Source organism: Melanostigma gelatinosum (genome assembly GCF_949748355.1).
Source record: "Melanostigma gelatinosum genome assembly, chromosome: 10".
Classification (NCBI taxonomy): Eukaryota; Metazoa; Chordata; class Actinopteri; order Perciformes; family Zoarcidae; genus Melanostigma; species Melanostigma gelatinosum.
This window is the reverse complement of record NC_136643.1, coordinates 5,471,024-5,490,517: the sequence shown is the minus strand read 5'-3', so window position 1 is coordinate 5,490,517 and position 19,494 is coordinate 5,471,024. Positions and strand designations below refer to the sequence as shown.

Genomic DNA, 19,494 nt, shown 5'->3' with positions numbered 1-19,494 from the left:
TGAACAGTAAACACAGGCTTTACGACTGGGTTCAGTGTCAAGGGCAACCTTATTTCTCGCCATTACAACTTGTTGCTTCACTTTCATATGTACTTTTACATCGATAGTTCTACCACAACCTCAACCGACCTTTTTGAGTCGTAATAATTCCTGTTGTCAACTCCTCCACTTATCCTCATGATGTGCGATATTTCCTCCACGAGCACATTGTTCTTCCTCTGAATCATCATTGCCAACTCTTCTTCAAGCTTAATGCAATAACACAGGATTGGACATTGCCACACAGTGTTCAGGTTGAAATTTAAAAACATTCTTATATTCACTGCACTCTTCATTTATTTGAGGCTTTGAGGCTTCACTGGGTGGTTTTCGACACTGATACATCTGCTGCCATCCTGTGGACGTAATGAGTTGAAAACGTGAGAGAGAAAACAGCCACCTTTTGGTTCTTCAGCTTGATTGTCAGGTGACTATAGGTCTTCGGTGGAGTCATGTCGATTGTTGGTTTGGCTGACTTCACCTTGGGAGACAAGAAAAAAAAAAACAACTTTGTGAGTAGAGCAATGAATGACACTGAATCATTGCAACACGTACTGGTTTGAAAAATAGGTTAATTTGTGACTGGAATAAAAACTTGAGGCGTAGGTCAAAACATTTAAAAATATGGAATAATAGGAAGGTATTAAGTCACTTCACAAACCAAAGTTGGGCATATGTTTGTCCGAACCTTCCCCCTGTGTAAATCATATGAAGCCATGTCAAATTTCTGCTGCAGGTATTTGTTTCCAGTGGGAAGCAGGGGCTGATACCCCCGATGCGCCATCACGGCCCTGTCGATACAAAACATTAAACTAAAGTGCTATACCACCAGCCCCCGACCTCCACTAGAAAACCACAGACTTTTAAATGATGTTGCATTAATGCTGTGGTCCAGAATGAATCGCACAGTGAACAGTATCACTACCTCACCCGGTCCCTCCTCTGACTCACCTCACACCTCAATGTCACAGCTCTTCATCAGCCCAGGAGAGAGTGTGTGTGCTCTGAAGCGTCTCGCTTGACTCCGGTTCCAGAGACTGTTTTCTGCCAGTCATACGCAGTTGCCATGACAGCTGCTGTGGAGAGCGGAGATGAATGAATGGTTTCAAACGATGTCCTTGTTTAGCAGGTTCCACACAGAGACACACACACAGACACCGAGATAGGCTAATTAGTGAGGAGGCTGGAGGGGGGAGGGGGGGGGACTGTGAAATGAGCTGCCACACAGTTCAAAGCTGGAAATACAAACTGAATTTTCTAAATGTGCCCATGCTATTTTTAAACTGGAAAATAAAAAAGGTTACACTCATTTTCCAACACCGATCAGACTTCCAAAGGGATCTGTTAAACATGTTGATCGTGAAATAAGTAAATCGAATGCAGAATTATTACATGTATTGCAAAATGAAAAGAAAAAAACAAAATTTGAAAGCATTGAATTAATGAGGTCATGGGGAATGCAGGCGACTGTATTTCCTTCCTTGCTTCATGCAGACAATAACAGCCTTGGTAACAGTTACTTGGAAACTTAAACTTATGCAGTCAGTGCAGAAAATCTGCTGGCACAAACGACACTGCAGGTTGACGCCTGCAACAAGGGGGATTGAGTTTATATAATGTTAGACAACTACATTAAATCAAATCCAATCCATACACCACACAGCACTGCATATTATGCAGTGGTATCATGATAAATGATCATGTTTAGTACCCAATATCTGTTCTGGACAGTACAACACAATGGGGCACATCATCAAGGATTTGTTGAATGAATCCCATTGAGGTGATATGACTTCATGAATGAACATCTATATCGCCACACTGCCCCCTGCTGACCAGAACTGGTTACGGCAACTATTTTGCTGCAACTGAGATCATAACTTGTTAATAATTCAAATTCCACGCCAGAGTGAACAACCACAGCACTCATGAAACTGTAGTAGATAATTAAGCCGCCCTTCCCCCCCCCCCCACCCATGCACCACAGTGTACATTGAATTAAATGTTAACTGTAACAAGATTCAGACTGGCAAACTGAACTGAATGTCAATATGTAACACATGTATGTTACCTGTGCAGCCAACTATCAATGCACAAACAATATGCTGGCAAATAATTGCACCGCATACTTTTATGAGTATATTACAGATTAATACGGCAGCTTGTAACTGCAGTAGTTGTTCTAAAGTTGCCCTCACAAAGGCGATTCTTCATGTCTGACATCGCCCCATAGATGCCTTCACAAGCCAATTAACTGCACCCCCCCCCCCCCCCCCCCCTTTCCCAGCGCGGTGAATGAAAGACGGGCAGTAAAACCATACCGGTCCAATTTGTTACTTTGTTGTATGAAGCAGAGACGTGTTGATGGGACAGATGGCAGATGCCAGGGTGATAACATATATCGACTCAGAGATGGGTGCCTCTCGATCTGCCACATTCTGTGTTTGTGATTTGTTTTTCGATCGTACTTCAAAACATAAAAAACATGCTTGTAGGGACACTGCAAAAAATCATATTCAATGTGCTTGTAAATTGAATGAGAGTGGTACTCTCTGCTGGTGTGCTTACTTACACCAAACAACCGATTTTTAATCTCAGCACACACTGGCGATAAAAGGTGGCGTACAACCATTTACACTAATTAGCTTTGGGGGTCTCTACTGTTCACCTAACCTGCATGCTCTTGGTGTGTAGAAACTGGTGCACCCAGAGGAAACCAACACGAGCAGAGGGAGGAAATGCAAAACACAGGGAAGAAACTAACCTCAAGGCCTCTCACACACTCTAAAAAGTCCAACTTCAAATTTGTTGTACTAACACCTTTTTTAAAGTTGAGTCGACAAATCCCTTTGGAAAAAGTTGAGCTAACTCAAAATGTCAACTTTACTAATAAGGAGTGCAGTCCACTGAAACTTTTAAGTCGCGAAAACTCAGCATAGTGGTTTGGGCATCTGCTGAGGTAACTAAGGCCACTGTGCATGCATCACTTTGAGCAAAAGCTGCTCTCAACAGACTTACAGCTGCACCAGATCCACCTTTATATCAGTTTCTGCCAGGAAATGGAAGAATGTAGCTGGGCCTTCCTTAAATAACCAAACCTAGTTTGTCAAACCTTGATTACTCACAGGACATCTCCATGCATTCAGATCACATGGCACCTAATAACAACTGGTTCCATCAGTGATGCTTTACAAGCATCATTTTAAATACTCGTGCAAATCAATTATTTTGTGTTTAACACTCAAAATGTTTGTTTACACTTAATTTCAGCTTTTCTTTTTTTATTAATCACTGTCCACAATCCATTGTCACTGAATGTGGTAACAAACACATAAGTCAAATAAAAAAACAAAAAGTCATTTTTTCTTGTTGGCTCTGTAAGTATCATGATCAATTAAGAAGATAAGATTCAAATAACAAAGCTTGTTTTCATGTCCTGAATGGCAGGGGATGCTACCAGTTCCAGGGAAGTCTCACCAGCGCACTAGTGGATCTTCCATTGCACCATTGTGGGAATAAGACGGTCTCTCTGGGACATGACAAGTGCAATGTCACGGTTTAGGCTTTGCCTTCTGTGTTCCCGTGTCTCTGTGTCTGTGTCTGTGTGTGTGTGTTTCTCCTGATTGCACTCATCCTTCTCACCTGCCCAGTCCACCCAGCTGCCTTCGATCTCCTCATCACCCCACACATATATACTCCCCTGCTTTCCCTGTTCTGGTTGTCAGATCGTCCTTGTTCGTGCCCCTGTCTGTGCCAGTCTTGTGTCTCCCTCGTGCGTGCTCCTGGTTTGCTTCTCTTGGAGTCTCTGAGTTTTTGTTTGACTTTTTAAGTAAAGAACTTTAAGTTTAATCTTCACCTCGTCTCCAGTGTCTGTCTGCGCTTGAGTCTCAGATCTGCCCCTTGGACGTGCCAAAGCAAGGACCTAAGACCTGCTACACGTGTGTGCGTGCGTGTGTATGTGCGTGTGCGCAATGGAAAGGATGCTTCTACTGTAAAGCAATCGGAGAAAGAAGGGGAACTGTATACTGCTGCTGCACAACATGTAACAGTGTAACACTCTCCTCCATCACCATATGTTGTGTATGGTAGTGCAGGTCTAGCTGTTTGTATACAAGGTACTTTGCTTTGATGAGGAATCCAATAATGAAAGTATATCTGATTATATTGTAATTGTATCTTTTGTTTGATCTTTAACGGTTTACTTATTCATTATACCGTAAACATAAAACGGTATAATTTACTGTAGCCTATACTATTTTTTTTTTTCCAACTGAAGTCTCATGTTGCACTTTCCATGTTGCTGCTGTAATCCTGCAGACTAATAAAGGATTATCTTATTTTATCTTAAATGTTACTTATTTTTCTACTTGTTCGCTGGGTTTGTCACACTTTGGCAACTGAACAGAAACCCGGTCTCCCCTGTTGGCCGCCCCGTCTCTCCGCTTATTGAGACAAATACGAGCAGGTCCTTCACGGCCGATATCTTTCTAGTCCGAGCCTGTGACCAGAACCGCAGTGAGATCAGCAGGAGGAGTTTGTGCATTCCCCCAGGGTCAAGATCAAAGTTTTCCTTCTTTTGCAAATGTGTGTGATGGAAAGTGACTACGGTAACAGGTCCCGTGGGAAGGTGTCAGCATCACACCGGCTATAAGCCTGCTCGTTAGGGTTCCTGACCATGCAAGTAAGATGAAAGACTGATTCTTCACATTTAAACCTATCAGAAAATGCAACGACCATTCTGTCTGAATATCATGTGGGAGGGTTATCAGCGCCTCTTTTTTTCTCCCTTCACCTGCTCCTTTCTTTGTGCAAAAAAAACCCTAAACCCGACTTACACAGCCCCCCTGGGTAGCGAACCCTTAACTCTAATGACGTCTGAAAACCCTTCACACTTGATTTACAGGAAGTCATTTTAAAGTCAACACAGTTTCCAGCTAATGGACGGTAGAATATGTAACGACTCCAAGGCTACGTACCCTCAGCCCCCGCTGCTCCATTAATGCCGCCGAGCTGCAGAGGAACGGATGCTTTGACTCGGAAATAGGCTTCATCCCTCTAAAAGTGGCTCTTTCGATGACAGTTTGGCGCATGCTGCACTTCCTCCCTGAATGCGGGGAAGTTTGCCCCATTTTAACGCTCAAACTCATGCAGGCCTATATCCCGGATATATCCGCGCCATGAAAGGGTATGAATAATGAACGACGTCAGTCTTTACAAGTTAAAAAAAGAGCCACAGTGCAGTTACATAACAGCGGAATGAGTTATGGATAACAAATTAGGCGGCGCGAGGCCGAGGACTGTAACATGCTGGACTAATCGGCTGCAGTGAGCCAACACAACCCAGATTTATGCCCAGATTTTGTGCTCTTCAATGTAACCTTGGCGTTGTTCACAACTATAAATGTTCTCCTGTTTCCCTTGGCAACTTTACCTCTTTGAAAAATCTCAGTGTCTTGGTTACTGGCAAGGTCCCTCGTCCCTGTATCATGGTTTTAAAACCTGCAGAAAACAAACAGTGTCTCATAATCATCGTGTATCTGACAGGATCACTCTTTTCACAGATTTTCTAAATGGTACAAACCTTGATGCAGTTTGTTTTTGTTTTTTCAACCTGTGCAGCTTTGGAGTTAATCGTTCTGTACTATGTAAAATGTCTCATACATTCTCTACATAACTGAGCCACAATTTTCAAAGCATGCCATTGTGATAGAGGCTTTTTAATTTGTGGAAAAACTTTATAGACCTTAAATTTATTCGAGCTATTGTGAACTGATTTGAAAGCCTCTGCTGTCTTGTGTTGTGTTCAGGTGCTTTCATGAGGCACAGAACTCTGAATTATGAGAGTTGATCAAGAGATAATGTTTGCCGTCATTGAAAGAATAAGGAATTGAATTTAAGAGGCCATCCTAAAACTTTCCTTCCTGATCCAGAACTGGTGTAAAAGTTGAATGCACAGATGATGCATAAGATCTTGAATCCATGGATTGAAAGTTGGGGACATTTTTTTCTTTTCATCTGCAATACAAGTATTCTAGCCGCGCAGCAACGGCTATCTTGTTTTTGCTCGATTGGTTGAGACATAGATCATGCGGTACCATACCAAATATTGCTATCTTGCTATTTTTAGCATATCAGAGTAGAATTTGAATATGGATTGCCAAGAAAATCTGCTAATTTTGAAACATATGTGATACAGTGGATGGTGTTGCTCCACAGCGATCACAGTGCGGATCGATATTTGGTGTAGATTTGGCCACTTTCGCTTAAGACCAATGCAGTCTATGTACAATTTTAAATGGTATTACTTAATGTTTTAAACTAATTGACGATGAGTGTGTCACATGTACTGTGGATTGCCACATGTCCTCTGAAAACTATGTGTCTAAATCTTCTCCATATTGTCTTTTTAAACATGTCAGGGCTTCTAGATTGTCGGAGTTGAAAGAGTAGATTTGCTAATCATCGCTTTAGTGCAGGAACTGAGCTCCACAACAGATTCATAAGGAGAGCTAATGATGGAAAGTGAGCCGAGTGTGAGGACACAAAGCTGCACAGTTGTAGGTATTTCAAGAAGTAAGAGAGTTGAGGATTAAAAATGTTAAGCTCAGCTGCGCAAATGATGCAAAAGCATCATCAACATATAAATATTTTAATGTGACTAATCCCCTCTTGGTCTGGGTATTGAAGGATCCATCAATCATAGTAGGTTTAAACATATTACATGTTACTTGCTCTAGAGTCTAGAGCAGGGATTCCCAAAGTGGGGTGCGCGCAACCCTGGGGGTGCACGAGCTGCCTCTAGGGGGTGCGCGAGAGGAAAAATGTAATGGCGGTGCAGTCCCGTCTCCTAAAAATTACGTTCCCCCAAAACTAAAATGCATTCTTAATTACGTTTTACCACGAACGTATTCTCTCCCTGATTACGTTTGTGTTTGACGTACAAATACGCTTCTCATCAACATATCTTTGCCGTACTCTAGTCTTTATTATTTTTCTGTGATCTGCCTCGCCTCTACCCCGCCACCCACGAGTTGTTGACCCGCGGCCTGTTCCGAGGGCTGACAGACCTGACGATCGGGTGCCTCACGGCGGGGACGGCTGGAGACCTCGCGTCCCAGCGCCAACGGGTGAGCGCCGGCCACTCGGAACCATAAAACCAGGTCCCGGATTTCACCCGGGGGACATTCTGGAGGTATTGTGACCGGGTGATGTGCCTCGTTGCTGGGGAGGTATGAGCCGAGAGTGGCAGGGTGTTATGGAGGTATATATTACAACTCGGTGTTGTTCCCGTGCGTGGATGAGCGCATTTCTGCCGAAGACAGGCGGCGTGTTGTGGTAGTATTCTGACCGCGTAATAGGGAGAAGGAGAGGCGGTGGTGGAGAGGGAAAATGTTAAAGAGATGGTGGAATGTATCATTGGAGAGAGAGAAGCGAAAAAGTTGGACGTGAATCCGGTGTCCAACAACACTGTCGCGCGCATCGATGCTTTGTCCGAAGACATCCTGGCTACATTGGTCGGTCGCGTGAAGAAGAGTGAGTTTTACTCTCTGCAAGTAGACGAGCCTACAGATGTGGCCAATCTGGCCACTCGTCCGTTACCTTCGTAACGTTACGTCCGTTACTTTTTCGAAGGCACGGTGCAGGAAGAGTTTTTGTGTTTTTTATCTTGTAAACAAACGCCACGCGCGAGCAAACTGTTCTCTCATTCGTCCGATTTTTATGCGGCTCTGTTGCTTTTTTTTTTTAAGGTGTGTGTGTGTGGGGGGGGGGGGGTTGGGGGTGCGTGAACCCGGTCGGGATGTAGAAGGGGGTGCGTGGCCTAAAAAGTTTGGGAACCGCTGGTCTAGAGCAACTGATTGATAAATTATTAAGTGACAAGACTCGGCTGAACCGTGCCCAAGCCTTCAAGGACTGCTTAACCACTCAGATAAAGGTTCAGGCGGGGACTTTAAGCAACGTATGTAAAGAGGCGGGCCCACATGGCAAGATCTACAACCGTTCAACCACTTTTGGGCCCCTGTCATGTGATGAGTTAAGCCAATATAACATTGGCTGCCAATACAATTTTTAAAAGTTGAGTAAATTCAATCCTCCAAGTTCAAAGTGTCACTGTAAGATGCTTTCACGATTCATAGATTTATGAATGAGGATATCAATATATCCATATGAAGAGAGAAATATTTTGCAATAACGATATACATTGGAACAAATCTAATGATGTAAATTTGACCTCCTTCCATCCTAATGATAATGATAATTAGTGGGGCAACGGATCATAAAACTCACGGTTCGGATCGGTTCACTGATCGGAGCAGCACAAAAGAAAAAAAGAGCAAATATAACTCTCAGAGATCCCTGATCATGTTTTTTTTTCTGCCGATGCTAATTGCCGATCAATGATGATCCATATTGGCAGATACAGATCCCTTCGTTGTTTGATTATAGTAGCTGGTCGACAAGGCTCTATCCGTCCCAAAAATCATTTCTGGCGCTGATTGGCCAAATTGTATGTCACTCATTTATATCTTGAATCAGCAATTGGCTAAACTGCTTCATAGACCCGTCTCTTTTGGGCCAAAACGATTAGGCCCCCCAAGCTGCGCGTTCTCAGAGTGTCGTGCACACAGACAGAGAGCACGAGCAGAGAGCACACAGGCGGAGAGGACGAGCAGGAAAAGCATATATTTTGCGCAGATATCATATTTTGCACACATTACTGGGTACATTCCATAGTTCAAAAACACAAATATTGACAATTTGTATAATTTATGATTATTATAATTTTTTCTTTTTTTTTCTTTTTTTGTGTGGCTCATGGTGGGGCCATGCCCCATGGCCCTCTATTGACCAGCCACCACTGATATAATATCTTCTATAATAAGCAAGTGTAACATAGTTGAAGAGGTTCAGGTTAAATCCCGCTAAATGGGAAAAGTCCGCCACCTGCTGTTATGAATGTGTACCTGCACTGAATATCCCCAAAGGACTATGAGGTAATCTAGACGCAAAGGACTATGGGTAATCCTGAACGTAACGGAGGATTTACTGAAGGTAACGGGTCCGTGAATGTCCGTGGACAATATAATGTTAATTAACTTTAAAAGTACACAAGAGTTGAGCTGGCTTTATTTTGTTGAATATTATTTGTCTTAGATAATATTCGCCATGTTTTTATTAAGTTAACTATACGTTTTTTATGTGTTTTATTGCCAGTACAAATGTCGCCAATACAGCTAACGTTAGCTAATACTAACTTGATGCCGTCTTTCTAGACAGAGCATGAACAGATCCTGAATGCATCATAATGTAACTGAACGGAACCTTCGTTCGTTAGCCGTTAGCGGTGCTACCACCGTCCTGTCAATGTAAACACAGATTAGTTGTTTACAATGTAACATTATCAGAGATCGACGACTAGAAAAGCATGAATGCAGATGTCCTGATCACATGTTTTACTGGACAAACGTCAGTAACACTTTATTTCACACTGATGGTTAAACTGTGTAATTAATCCGCGGTTGACATGCGTGCCGAACTGCACGATGGTCCATTACACCACTAGTGATAATAACTTCAACTTCCTTTCAGATAATCTATAAGTGGTGGGAAGTCAGCTTTGTAAAGGTGTTTAAAATTATTCATGATCCAGATTCCCAAGATTTAAATTCATTTTTTACTTATTTTAAAGGGAAATGAACTCAGCCTTGCAATTGTATTCAAAAACAACATGAGCTTTATTAAGCCATTTGTGACTATTTGATGTTGACTATAATTGTCTTAAACTTGCATTCCCTCTAATGGCCATCAGGGGGCAACTCCTCCGGTTGCAAAAAGAAGTCTGTTTGTATAGAAGTCTAAGAGAAAATGACACTACTAGATTTATTCCCTCAGTAAACATTGTAAACGTGTTTATGGTTTCAATCTATAGTTTCAAGTCTTCTTCAATACAGCATGATGTTCATTTAGTAAATTATGGTCCATTTAGAGTCAAATAGACCATAGAGCGGAGTATGCTTTAGGGCGGGGCTACCTTGTGATTGACAGGTTGCTGCCGATACCAGAGCCGTATCTGGTTTGTCACTTCTCCTCAGTCCAAATATGGTCACTTCCGCTCACTGGTTGCAAAAAGCCAAGACGGCGACGGCTAAAACTGCAAACTCGACGCTTCAAAATGGAAGTCCACAAACTAATGGGTGACTTCACGACGACTACGGCCACTTCTCATTCATGCTTCAGGCAACATAATAACAAAATGTATTTAGAAATATAATTATCCATCTACGACTACTACTAAACACAAAATTGAAGCAGTTCAAAACATAACGGAGTCAAAAACAAGCCCGGTAAGGCATTATGTGATATGCCATATCTTTGCTTATAAATTACGACAAAGTGAGTCAGTTTGACCGCTCCCACATTCATTGAACCTGGCTGGTCAAGTAGCACAAACGACTGCACCCTCCAGCGCGGAAAAAAGTAGTTCATGAGGAAAACATCAACCTCATGCTCAAAATAACTCGTCAGTGTGTCACATTTATGATCCGCCTACTTGTTGCATTTCATGCTGGTACAAGTGGTGTCACTTCGCTGCCGCGGTGACTTCTGCTTTCTGTACAAGATGTACAAGATAAAGTCGGTGTATAGAGCAGAGCAGAATGGTTCACTACATAGCAAATCAGTGGCTAAAGAGGGGGTGAAACAGCTGAAATATTGATTATCCTGTTGGCACTGCAGGAACCAATCAATCGCATGATCGCCTCATGGCTGTATGTTCACGAGCTTGACTATGTTGCTGCACTGTTGGAGCAGCCACATACAGCACTGCAATGCAACTCACTGACATTAAAGAACAACACAAAGGAAACTTGGGAACAATTACTTGAAAAGGAAATCGCAAGCTCAACTGTAAAGCAGCAGAGAAGAGCTCTGAGAGGCTAAAAGCGGAGAATGGTTTCATGATAAGGAAGCGAATATGTTCATTATTGCAATTCTCACTAGACAGGAAACTCCCAGATAGACGACTATAAAAGGGCATGATTTTGGAGTGGGCTTTATTTTAGGCCTTACACATCATTGTGTGTGTGTGTGTGTGTGTGTGTGTGTGTTTAGCTTCTGGGTGAAGTTTGGCTGAGGGCGTGGGGAGTAAATGTCAGGGTAAGGGCAGTGCCAGCGCAAGAAAGATGCTCGGCATGAGAGTGACCACCGTAGCATTCGTAACCAATATCCGCTCACTTGTTCTGGACTCCGTTGGACCGCGGGCCCTTCCTCATGCGCTCAGTGAAGGCACTTCTAGCCGCGCCCCAAAGCAGATGTCTCCAAATATAGACAACGCTCTTAAGACTTAAACCATGGATGATCTCAGAGCTTCAACAAAGAGCTGAAACAAACACCGACATATTCACTAAGCTCTTAAAACCAAAGCAAACTTAATTCGATGTCCAACTTCTGCTAATATTTCGGAAAACGTAGTTTATAGAACATCTATGAAACTGGATCTGACATTTGGTGGCTATTACATGTAGCCTACTCGAGTAATTCATGAATTAATTATACTTCTAAGAGTAGTTGTTTCGCAAAATACTTTTTACTCTTAGAGCACATTTGCATTAAAATAGATGTACTTCTACGTTCAACAGCGGTAGTCACCGTGATATCACTTATTAGTTTGTGGACTGCTGTTTTGAAGATATTTGACAGCATGTAGTTTGTCATATCTACTGAAATAACTCAGGTAGTAAAGTTTTTTGAGTACTTTTACTTCTACTCGAGTCAAAACAGTTATAAAGAAACAATGCTTTTACTTGAATGCCGTTTGTTGTTGACTCTATCCACCACTGCCCAGAACTAACACGGCACAAGGCATTCCAGGAGGAAAATGGACTATTTATTAATCATGTGACAGCCTCACTGAAGATGTCTTCATTACTACGGGGACAGCAGCAGGTTAAGTTTTTGTAAAGCCTACACTATACACTTTATGATAATGAATGCTGAATGTCAAAATGTTCCTGTGGTTGAAAGTAGTTTAGTAGAAGACGGATAAAAGGTGAAATGATATTATATTAAGACAATCCCCTTGGATCATCTTTATGTGGCCATGACAACGTGTATTATATCCAGGTAGATATAATTAGACTTTATAGCACTACGTTCACTGGATGTAGGCTGGCTTGCTACACAGTGAAGGGTGCCTGAATCCTCACTGGGCCGGTGTCATTGCCCTCATCTCTCTCCAATAATGAATATTGTCGGTCACAATGGATTTTAAAGAGGAGTTGGTTGTTATGTGTGTGAGATTTCTCCATTTGATCTCCTGCCCTATTAGTCACAATGTGAGGGCACTGGAGAGGCTTTTAGAGCCGGTGTCTAAACATCCCATATGGAGTTAGATTTGAGCCAAGTACCAGTGAGCAGAAACTAACTGCTGAGTGCTAATATGTATTAAACATATTAAATGACCAGAAGATCCATATTTCATGTGGCATATGCAGCTACACATTCTGATGAAACTGATATCTGTAAATCTGAACAATGCAGTCATGCAGTTTGAGCCAAGTGAAGCACAGACAGCAGTTCTGGCCCTTCAATACCAGCGGCTGTGATGTGCACATCTTGAAGGAGTGTTTGGGTTTGAGCGAAGTCTTCGGTCATGACTCGGTTCACAGCAGCTGTTCGTCTGCTAGCGAACACTTGCTCGAAGCAATGCCAAACAAAGCCGAGGCTCGTTCTCTTATTGGTAGACGTCTTGGCATGCTGGGTGAAGCCGAGCGGATGGTGTTAATACTGCTGCTGAACACGGACATACATGTGGTGCCAGTCCAGAAATCCTTTCAAGCATCGGCCACGGCTTGGGTCGGTGCACGTTTCTAAATTAAAATACGACAAGCTGATCATGAAACTTTATGTTAAAGACAGGATAACATCCTTTGAACTGATGAAAGTGTTGAAAGTGTTTTGTTATGTTACACGACTATCCTTTACACTGCAGCACACTGCCTTGATATCCACGCAGTTCGTCATATTAACGACGCTGCTTCAAATCAATAGCAGAAACGCTTTCATTGCCATGGTGATCCTCAGTGTAGTCCAACATACACGGAGGAAATCAAACATCAAGATGTTTTTAACCAAATACCTAATAACTACATTGTAGGGTTGACTATTTGAGCTGTCATAAAAAAGTTACACAATGAGATTTTTGCTGAATAATCGTCACTAATGTGATTATGATGACTAAGCGGGTAAATGCAAATAATAGAACAGCTAGAGCAGTCTGGTATGTTTCAGAAAATGACATCACTTTACTGCAATGCAGCCTTTAAAACCTGGAACTTCTGCCATATTACCATATCCCAAATCTTGTGTGGCCGCGGCCCGGGCAATCAAAAAGAAGTATTCTAATGATCCCTGACAAACTCGTCAGACGATATCCTCCAGGGTGCGATGGTACTTTACATTGATACGAGAGGCCTCTGCAGAGGTGGAGAGAGATGGGCGGGGGGGGGCCTGCGATGCACTGTTCCGACTCCTCCGGTGAGTTCGCTTGACCTCACGGGAGACACACGTGGATGTTCGTCTACAGAAATAGCTTTCACCCGTTGTCTGACTCGTTATTCTGAGGAATTTAAGTTTAAGAGCATTCTTAGTATGATTAAAAGCACACCTTGTAATGTCACAATATATTTACTTATAGAGGATATTATATGTCTGCAATATGTTTACGTGTAGAAGCTTTAAACCAAAAAGACTGTAAGTATAATCACTGAATGTATTGGAGGAGATTAGATGAATGTTAGGTGAGTGAGGGGTTCACAGGTCGCAACAATACAAAGGAAAGGAGTGAAGACACCGTCAGCTGCGGGGGAAGAGAACCCAGACTTCAGAGGAGGATTGACCAGGCCAATGGGTCAAAGGCCAGGAGGGGCTTATTGGATTTCAGCCAATCACTGAGCTGATACGGGACATCTCAGAGACACTCAGAACACAAAAGAACTGTGACTGTCCGGAGAAGATCAGACCTAATGTGGAGTACATTACAGCTAGACTGGGCAACGCCAGACTGTGGTGTGCGACATATTTGGACTCTGCTTCATGGAACATTAGATTATTAATAGTGTGATTCAGTTTGTAACAGTTTTTTCCTTTGTTGGATAATACATCCTTTTGATTTTGACTTGGACCAGCTGTTCGTTTTGGAGGCGGATGAGAAGCACATGGCAAGGGGGAGGGGCGGCTTCTCTCTTCGATCAGAAGTTCTGTGCCCTAACATTATATGTGCCAGCAGGTATACAACACGTGCAAACTGTCAGTAATTGTAACACAGCTAAATTATAATGGCGTGTAAAGAAAAGTCAATCAGGAGGCATTTTGTTTCAAAGTGGTCCACATCCCCGAGGAACCAGTTATCACAGACAACTGTCAAGACCTGAGCGCAACAAAACTATAGGTCATTAAAGTTGATTGATGCTGTAATTCAGAGATGAACACACAACACAACCCCCCGCTAATGAACCCCTCCAGTCTCGCATCGAGCTTCCTGTGCTGTGGTTAACATCGTTCACGCAAACGCTCTGCCTTTTGCTCTCTCGACGTTGCATCGGATAAGAGAAGCTTTTTTTCTATTTAACTCTTCAGCGCAGAGCTCAACTGTAACTTGTCATCAGTTGTCCACAAAAGGATACGATTATGAAAAATAGACAACATGAAAGCCATACATGTCAAAGGGATGCATGTTACATGCGTGCTGGTTTTGGAGGTCATTTGGGAAATGGAAGGATCAATGAGGTGATCTCATGCGACACTATTTCCTTATTAGCACGGATCAGTTTCTCCTGAGCTCATATTTACAAACGAATCACCACACAAGCAGGAAGTCAGTACCAGTCCCTGACTAATAAATTAGAAATAACAGGAAAAGAAGAGGGAAAAAAAGTACAGTTTCTAAATAGGTCATTTATTCTGGCTGGGGCCATAATGCCGGTCATTTAGTGTTCGTTGTACTGCAGCCTGACGGAGATGGCTTACTTGCAAACAGTATCTAACACCTGTGATTGGGGTCAACACTATATTGAGCAACTAATTGGTCCACTTCCAAACACTGGCAGACACAGTGACTTCTGCCAAATGTGCCGGGAGAGGGGGGGTCACGTTGACAGATTATTAAATCCCAGATGTGAAATATGAAAAACACGAACAAGAGGAGCATCGGATAGCAAAAACACCAGCGGGTTCCAAATCAAATCTAAAAATGTTTCGGGGCAAAGTTTCCACTGAGGACAAACACTTTCTCTCCACAGAGAGGGCAGAAATAATCAGGGGAGAACAACGTCTTCTTCTCCCTTAGTCTGTGATGGAAAACCTTTAAATCCTCAGAGAAAAGCAGTGATGCAGTGGAAACAGTCGTCATGAGCAACACTAGCTGGCCCCCTGGTCCTCGGGGAAGAGGGGAAACAAAACAGAGCCAGGAAAAAGTAAACACGTGTTACATCTAAATGTTTTCATCAAGCAAATGATGAACTATCTTGCTCTGAAATTTTGTATCCTGTCATTACTTTCTATTCTGTAGATGACCAAATCGTTTTTTTTAAGATGTGTAAAGTTGCTCTTCTGTATTAACTTTTATCGTAAATACATATTTTCCAGCAGCTAGAATTGGATTAAATTCATTCTGTAACAGCGATCTGTTGCAGCGGGCCGATGAGCTACTCTGCAGCCCTGCTTCAGTAATGCCCTCTTGAACACGACAGCCCCCTTTAAAGGGGGCTAGAGGGGGGTAGGGGGATGGTGTACTTGTGTACAATTCACTTTTGCGATACGAATAAAAAAAAGAAAAGAAAAAAAAAATACCTGTGCAACAAAGAGATTCTGGGCGAAACAACCACAGGAGCCATCACACTGCAAAACACAATTATACATGAACTAAGATCATATCTAGAAGAATACTACAAGTTTTACCACAAAACCACGTTTTTCTGGGCAAAAAATGTAGTACTATCCTCTTTGCTTTGGTCTCTGATGAGAAAGCATGGAGCGATTTTGGCGAATGAGCACATCCAGAGGGCCGTGCTTCGACCCCGCTTTGCGTATCGTTTTCGAAATGACTCTCTTTCAAACCGTTCAAAAGTTATGGGGATACATGCCAATATCAGCCACAGGTCACGACAAAAAATATTGGGTGAAAAAACGTACGTTTTGATTTTATGGACGAAGAACGGCTCTATTCCAGCGGATTTTGGCGCAGCTGTGTGCGCCATGTTGTGATGTGTGTCTGTGAGTGGTATCAATGCGCTGGCTGACTGAATGAGGAAATGGCAGGCGAAACTGTGAGCTGGACCAATCCATGTTGGGAGGGGGGTTCGCCCAGCATTTTCCGATTTTTAGTCAGTAAACAGACAAGGAGATTGTCAAACACCCCCGCATGGCTCACTTTGGACTATCCCACATCGAAAAATATGTTTTTTGTGAAAATCGAGCAGGCACAGCCCATTTTACAGTCCATTTTACAGTCACACAGACACAAATTATGATTCATATATTTGTATGATTGACAGATATGACATTCATAACTGCTCAAAATTATTCCAAATGGTGTCAAACTGCTTTATTAGGATTGTTGAACATTGAATATTTTCGACACAAGTGCTTTTTTTCTGGCGAACCTGAAACTTTTTCAATTTGAGCTGTGCCATATGTGTATTTGTTAAAGGAACCAGTAACATATACACAATTTTACAGATATCAGCACATCTCACAAGTGTTACCTGTATTATACAATCAAAAAATTATTAAAATAGACCTTGTAGTTGCAGAAATACACTCTCTTTAGTATGGGTATGCAATTGTTGAGCAGAGGCCTAAAAATAGGGGCAGTGTTCAAGAGGATAATTATTAAGATGACTTGACACCAGCAGTGGCTTCCCCACCAACCTCATCACTTAACACCTGTGACTGTGGAGCTTTGGCGCATCATTTCTCCATTATCTGTATGCACAAAAGCTGCAACTACTTAATGAACTGTGGGCAAAATAAATCGCACGTGAACTATTGAGACGAGGCCTGCAAATGTCGACCCATTAACGGGCAGTGCACACGTCAACCTCGTGGATGTAAAAAAAAAGAAAGAGAAAAATCCACTCCTAGTCATTTCCAAGAATTCAAGCCGAAACGACATCGGGGACAATAGTCACAGTCAGATCATAAAAAAATGTTCCCAGAGCATCACTGAAATGACGGCGCACAAACCACGTGTTTACGTAATGGGAAGCCAATCTTTCAATTTAACCCCTCCTCTCTGTCTATTTCTACCAGAGGTCCCGACGCTGGAGGAAATTCATGCAAATGTTGGTGTAGGCGCACCGTACTTTTTTTTGGAGATGCTAGTGGCGTGGTGCTGAAAGGCTCGAGGAGGGGAAAACACCACACCGTAGGCTACAGGGAAGAAACGCACACTCCAGGAATCACGGACACACACATATACGCGCGCGCCAAGAGACTGAAAAACTAAACTGAAACGGTTGTGGTGTGGGACTACTCAGAAATTAACTGAGGTTGGCGTTATCTGACCTCGCCAAAGCAGCCTGTGTTTGTTTTTTTTTAAACAGGAGAAACGTTGAGACTGGACTCGGATCCGGCAATGTGGCGTTTTGTTGGGGCTATCATTGCAGCAGTCTGTGCATAGGATGCATCCTCCCTTGGCTTTTGATGCTGTGCAGATCCATCCTCCTCTCCTCAGAGTGATGAACTAATAGGGAATGGTTATCTCCGCGGAAACTCACCGTGTTCCACTGTTTTCACGTTAGTTGTGTGTTTGTTTACCGGCGGCCCGTCTCCTCCCCGGTGCGACACATGCAATTTACAGTGGTGTTTTCTACCATCGACTAGTTGAGGAGGCACCATTTATACGGCAGGAGGAGAAGAAAACACACCGTTTGTTGCGAAGTCTGACAGACACTGAATATTTTGACACGCGATAGGACTTGGATACACCTATTTATTTCTATGGTGCAATTGGTCGCCTTGTCCTGGAGAACTGATCCAATTGTGTTATTATGCAACCGCAAGGATCTCATCTATATCTGGGTGTTTAAGCCACTGGATTGCTCTTCGCCCAAATCAATGTGGTTTCTTTGGAACATTTTCAGCAAAGGAACGCATATGCTGCAGTGTCTTTGTGGCAAGAGTCTTAAGAAAAACAAGAATCCAAGTGGTAAGCTCAAACCCCATTATGCCTCCGGTTCGCTGTGAACCGGCTTTGTTGCGTGCGTGAGAGCCAGTGTGTGTGTGCATCTGCGTTATTCGTTTGTTTGTTTGTTGTAACGGTGATAGATCTGCAATCATATTTATGCATCGATATATGGTATCATGCAGAGGCGCTGGGAGGGGGAACAACTTATTCTGTGCAGCTACTATCGGCGAGCCCATGGGTTTTGGGGACGCGCAGCACACAGACACACAAAAGCCCCCCCCCCCCCCCCCCCCCCGTCCCCCCTGCATCACCACGGCACTATGATCTCCTAACTTTTTAAATAGCGCTCACACGCGCGCGCACAGACACGTGTGTGCGCTCACACACACACATACGAGCACGGACTAGATTTTTATTTCTGTGGATGAAATCCACGCAAATGTTATTCTGTCCAACGTGATCGACCCGCCCCCCCCCTCTCACCCTCCCAAAGCAGATTATTCCATCCTCGGGTTTACCGCAGCAGCGTTGCCCCCCTCTACAACACCACTTCTCCATAAAAACGGGCTGCTCGCTACGTTTTCACCGAGCCAGACGGAGGAGACAGACTACACTTACATGTCCATCCCTCGGTTGTTGCAGGCTAATATTCCTCACGCGGGCCTGGCGAAATATGATTTTTAATGCGAGAACTCGAGTTGATTGTTTGTGTTGAGGGAAGCCAGAGCAGCTGAGGTGCGAACAGGGCACGTAGAAAGGAACCGGGCTCCACTGCACGAATGCAAATCCTGCACTCTAGCAGGCAGCATCGTTTCGATTCAGATGCTGGAATTTTTTTTTTCGTGTGTGTGTGTGTGTGTGTAAGCCCCGTATTCAGTATCACAGCAACACTAATTAGTTAAATGCTCTGGCTAATTAGATGTAGGCTAACACCCAAGAGCTTTAGCGAGCAAAGTAACGTGATGTTTATTTCAACAGGCTGTTGTGTAGGCTAGAAAGAAGAGGAGCCCCAGGTGGACAGCATGTAGTGTGGGCTACTTGTTACCTCATGTTGTGTGTTTTGAAGCTGATGTGCTCAGTTCCTCCACACTGCTTCTGCAGTATAGTAGATCATCATCACTATTTTGCCTCGCTGGCACTGCAGGAGCAATGACAAAAAAATATATGGTTTACTATCAACTACAAACTCTATTCATTTAAAAAAACAATCAAAAAATTCGGTCTCCCTTTGATGAGTGGCAATCCATATTTAGCCCCAGTCTGTGCCTTTA

General features: G+C 43.1%; 1 protein-coding gene across 1 annotated transcript in view; it reads left to right on the top strand.

The window, feature by feature from the left end:
* Positions 1-18,138: 18,138 nt before the first annotated feature.
* The window catches only part of fgf14 (fibroblast growth factor 14), a gene marked incomplete at both ends in the record, with an annotated part of 138,113 nt that continues 136,757 nt past the window's right edge, over positions 18,139-19,494 (top strand). The window contains one exon of the mRNA XM_079277653.1: positions 18,139-18,244. Coding sequence (XP_079133779.1) covers positions 18,154-18,244 — 91 coding nt within the window. The remainder of the gene's footprint in view (positions 18,245-19,494) is intronic.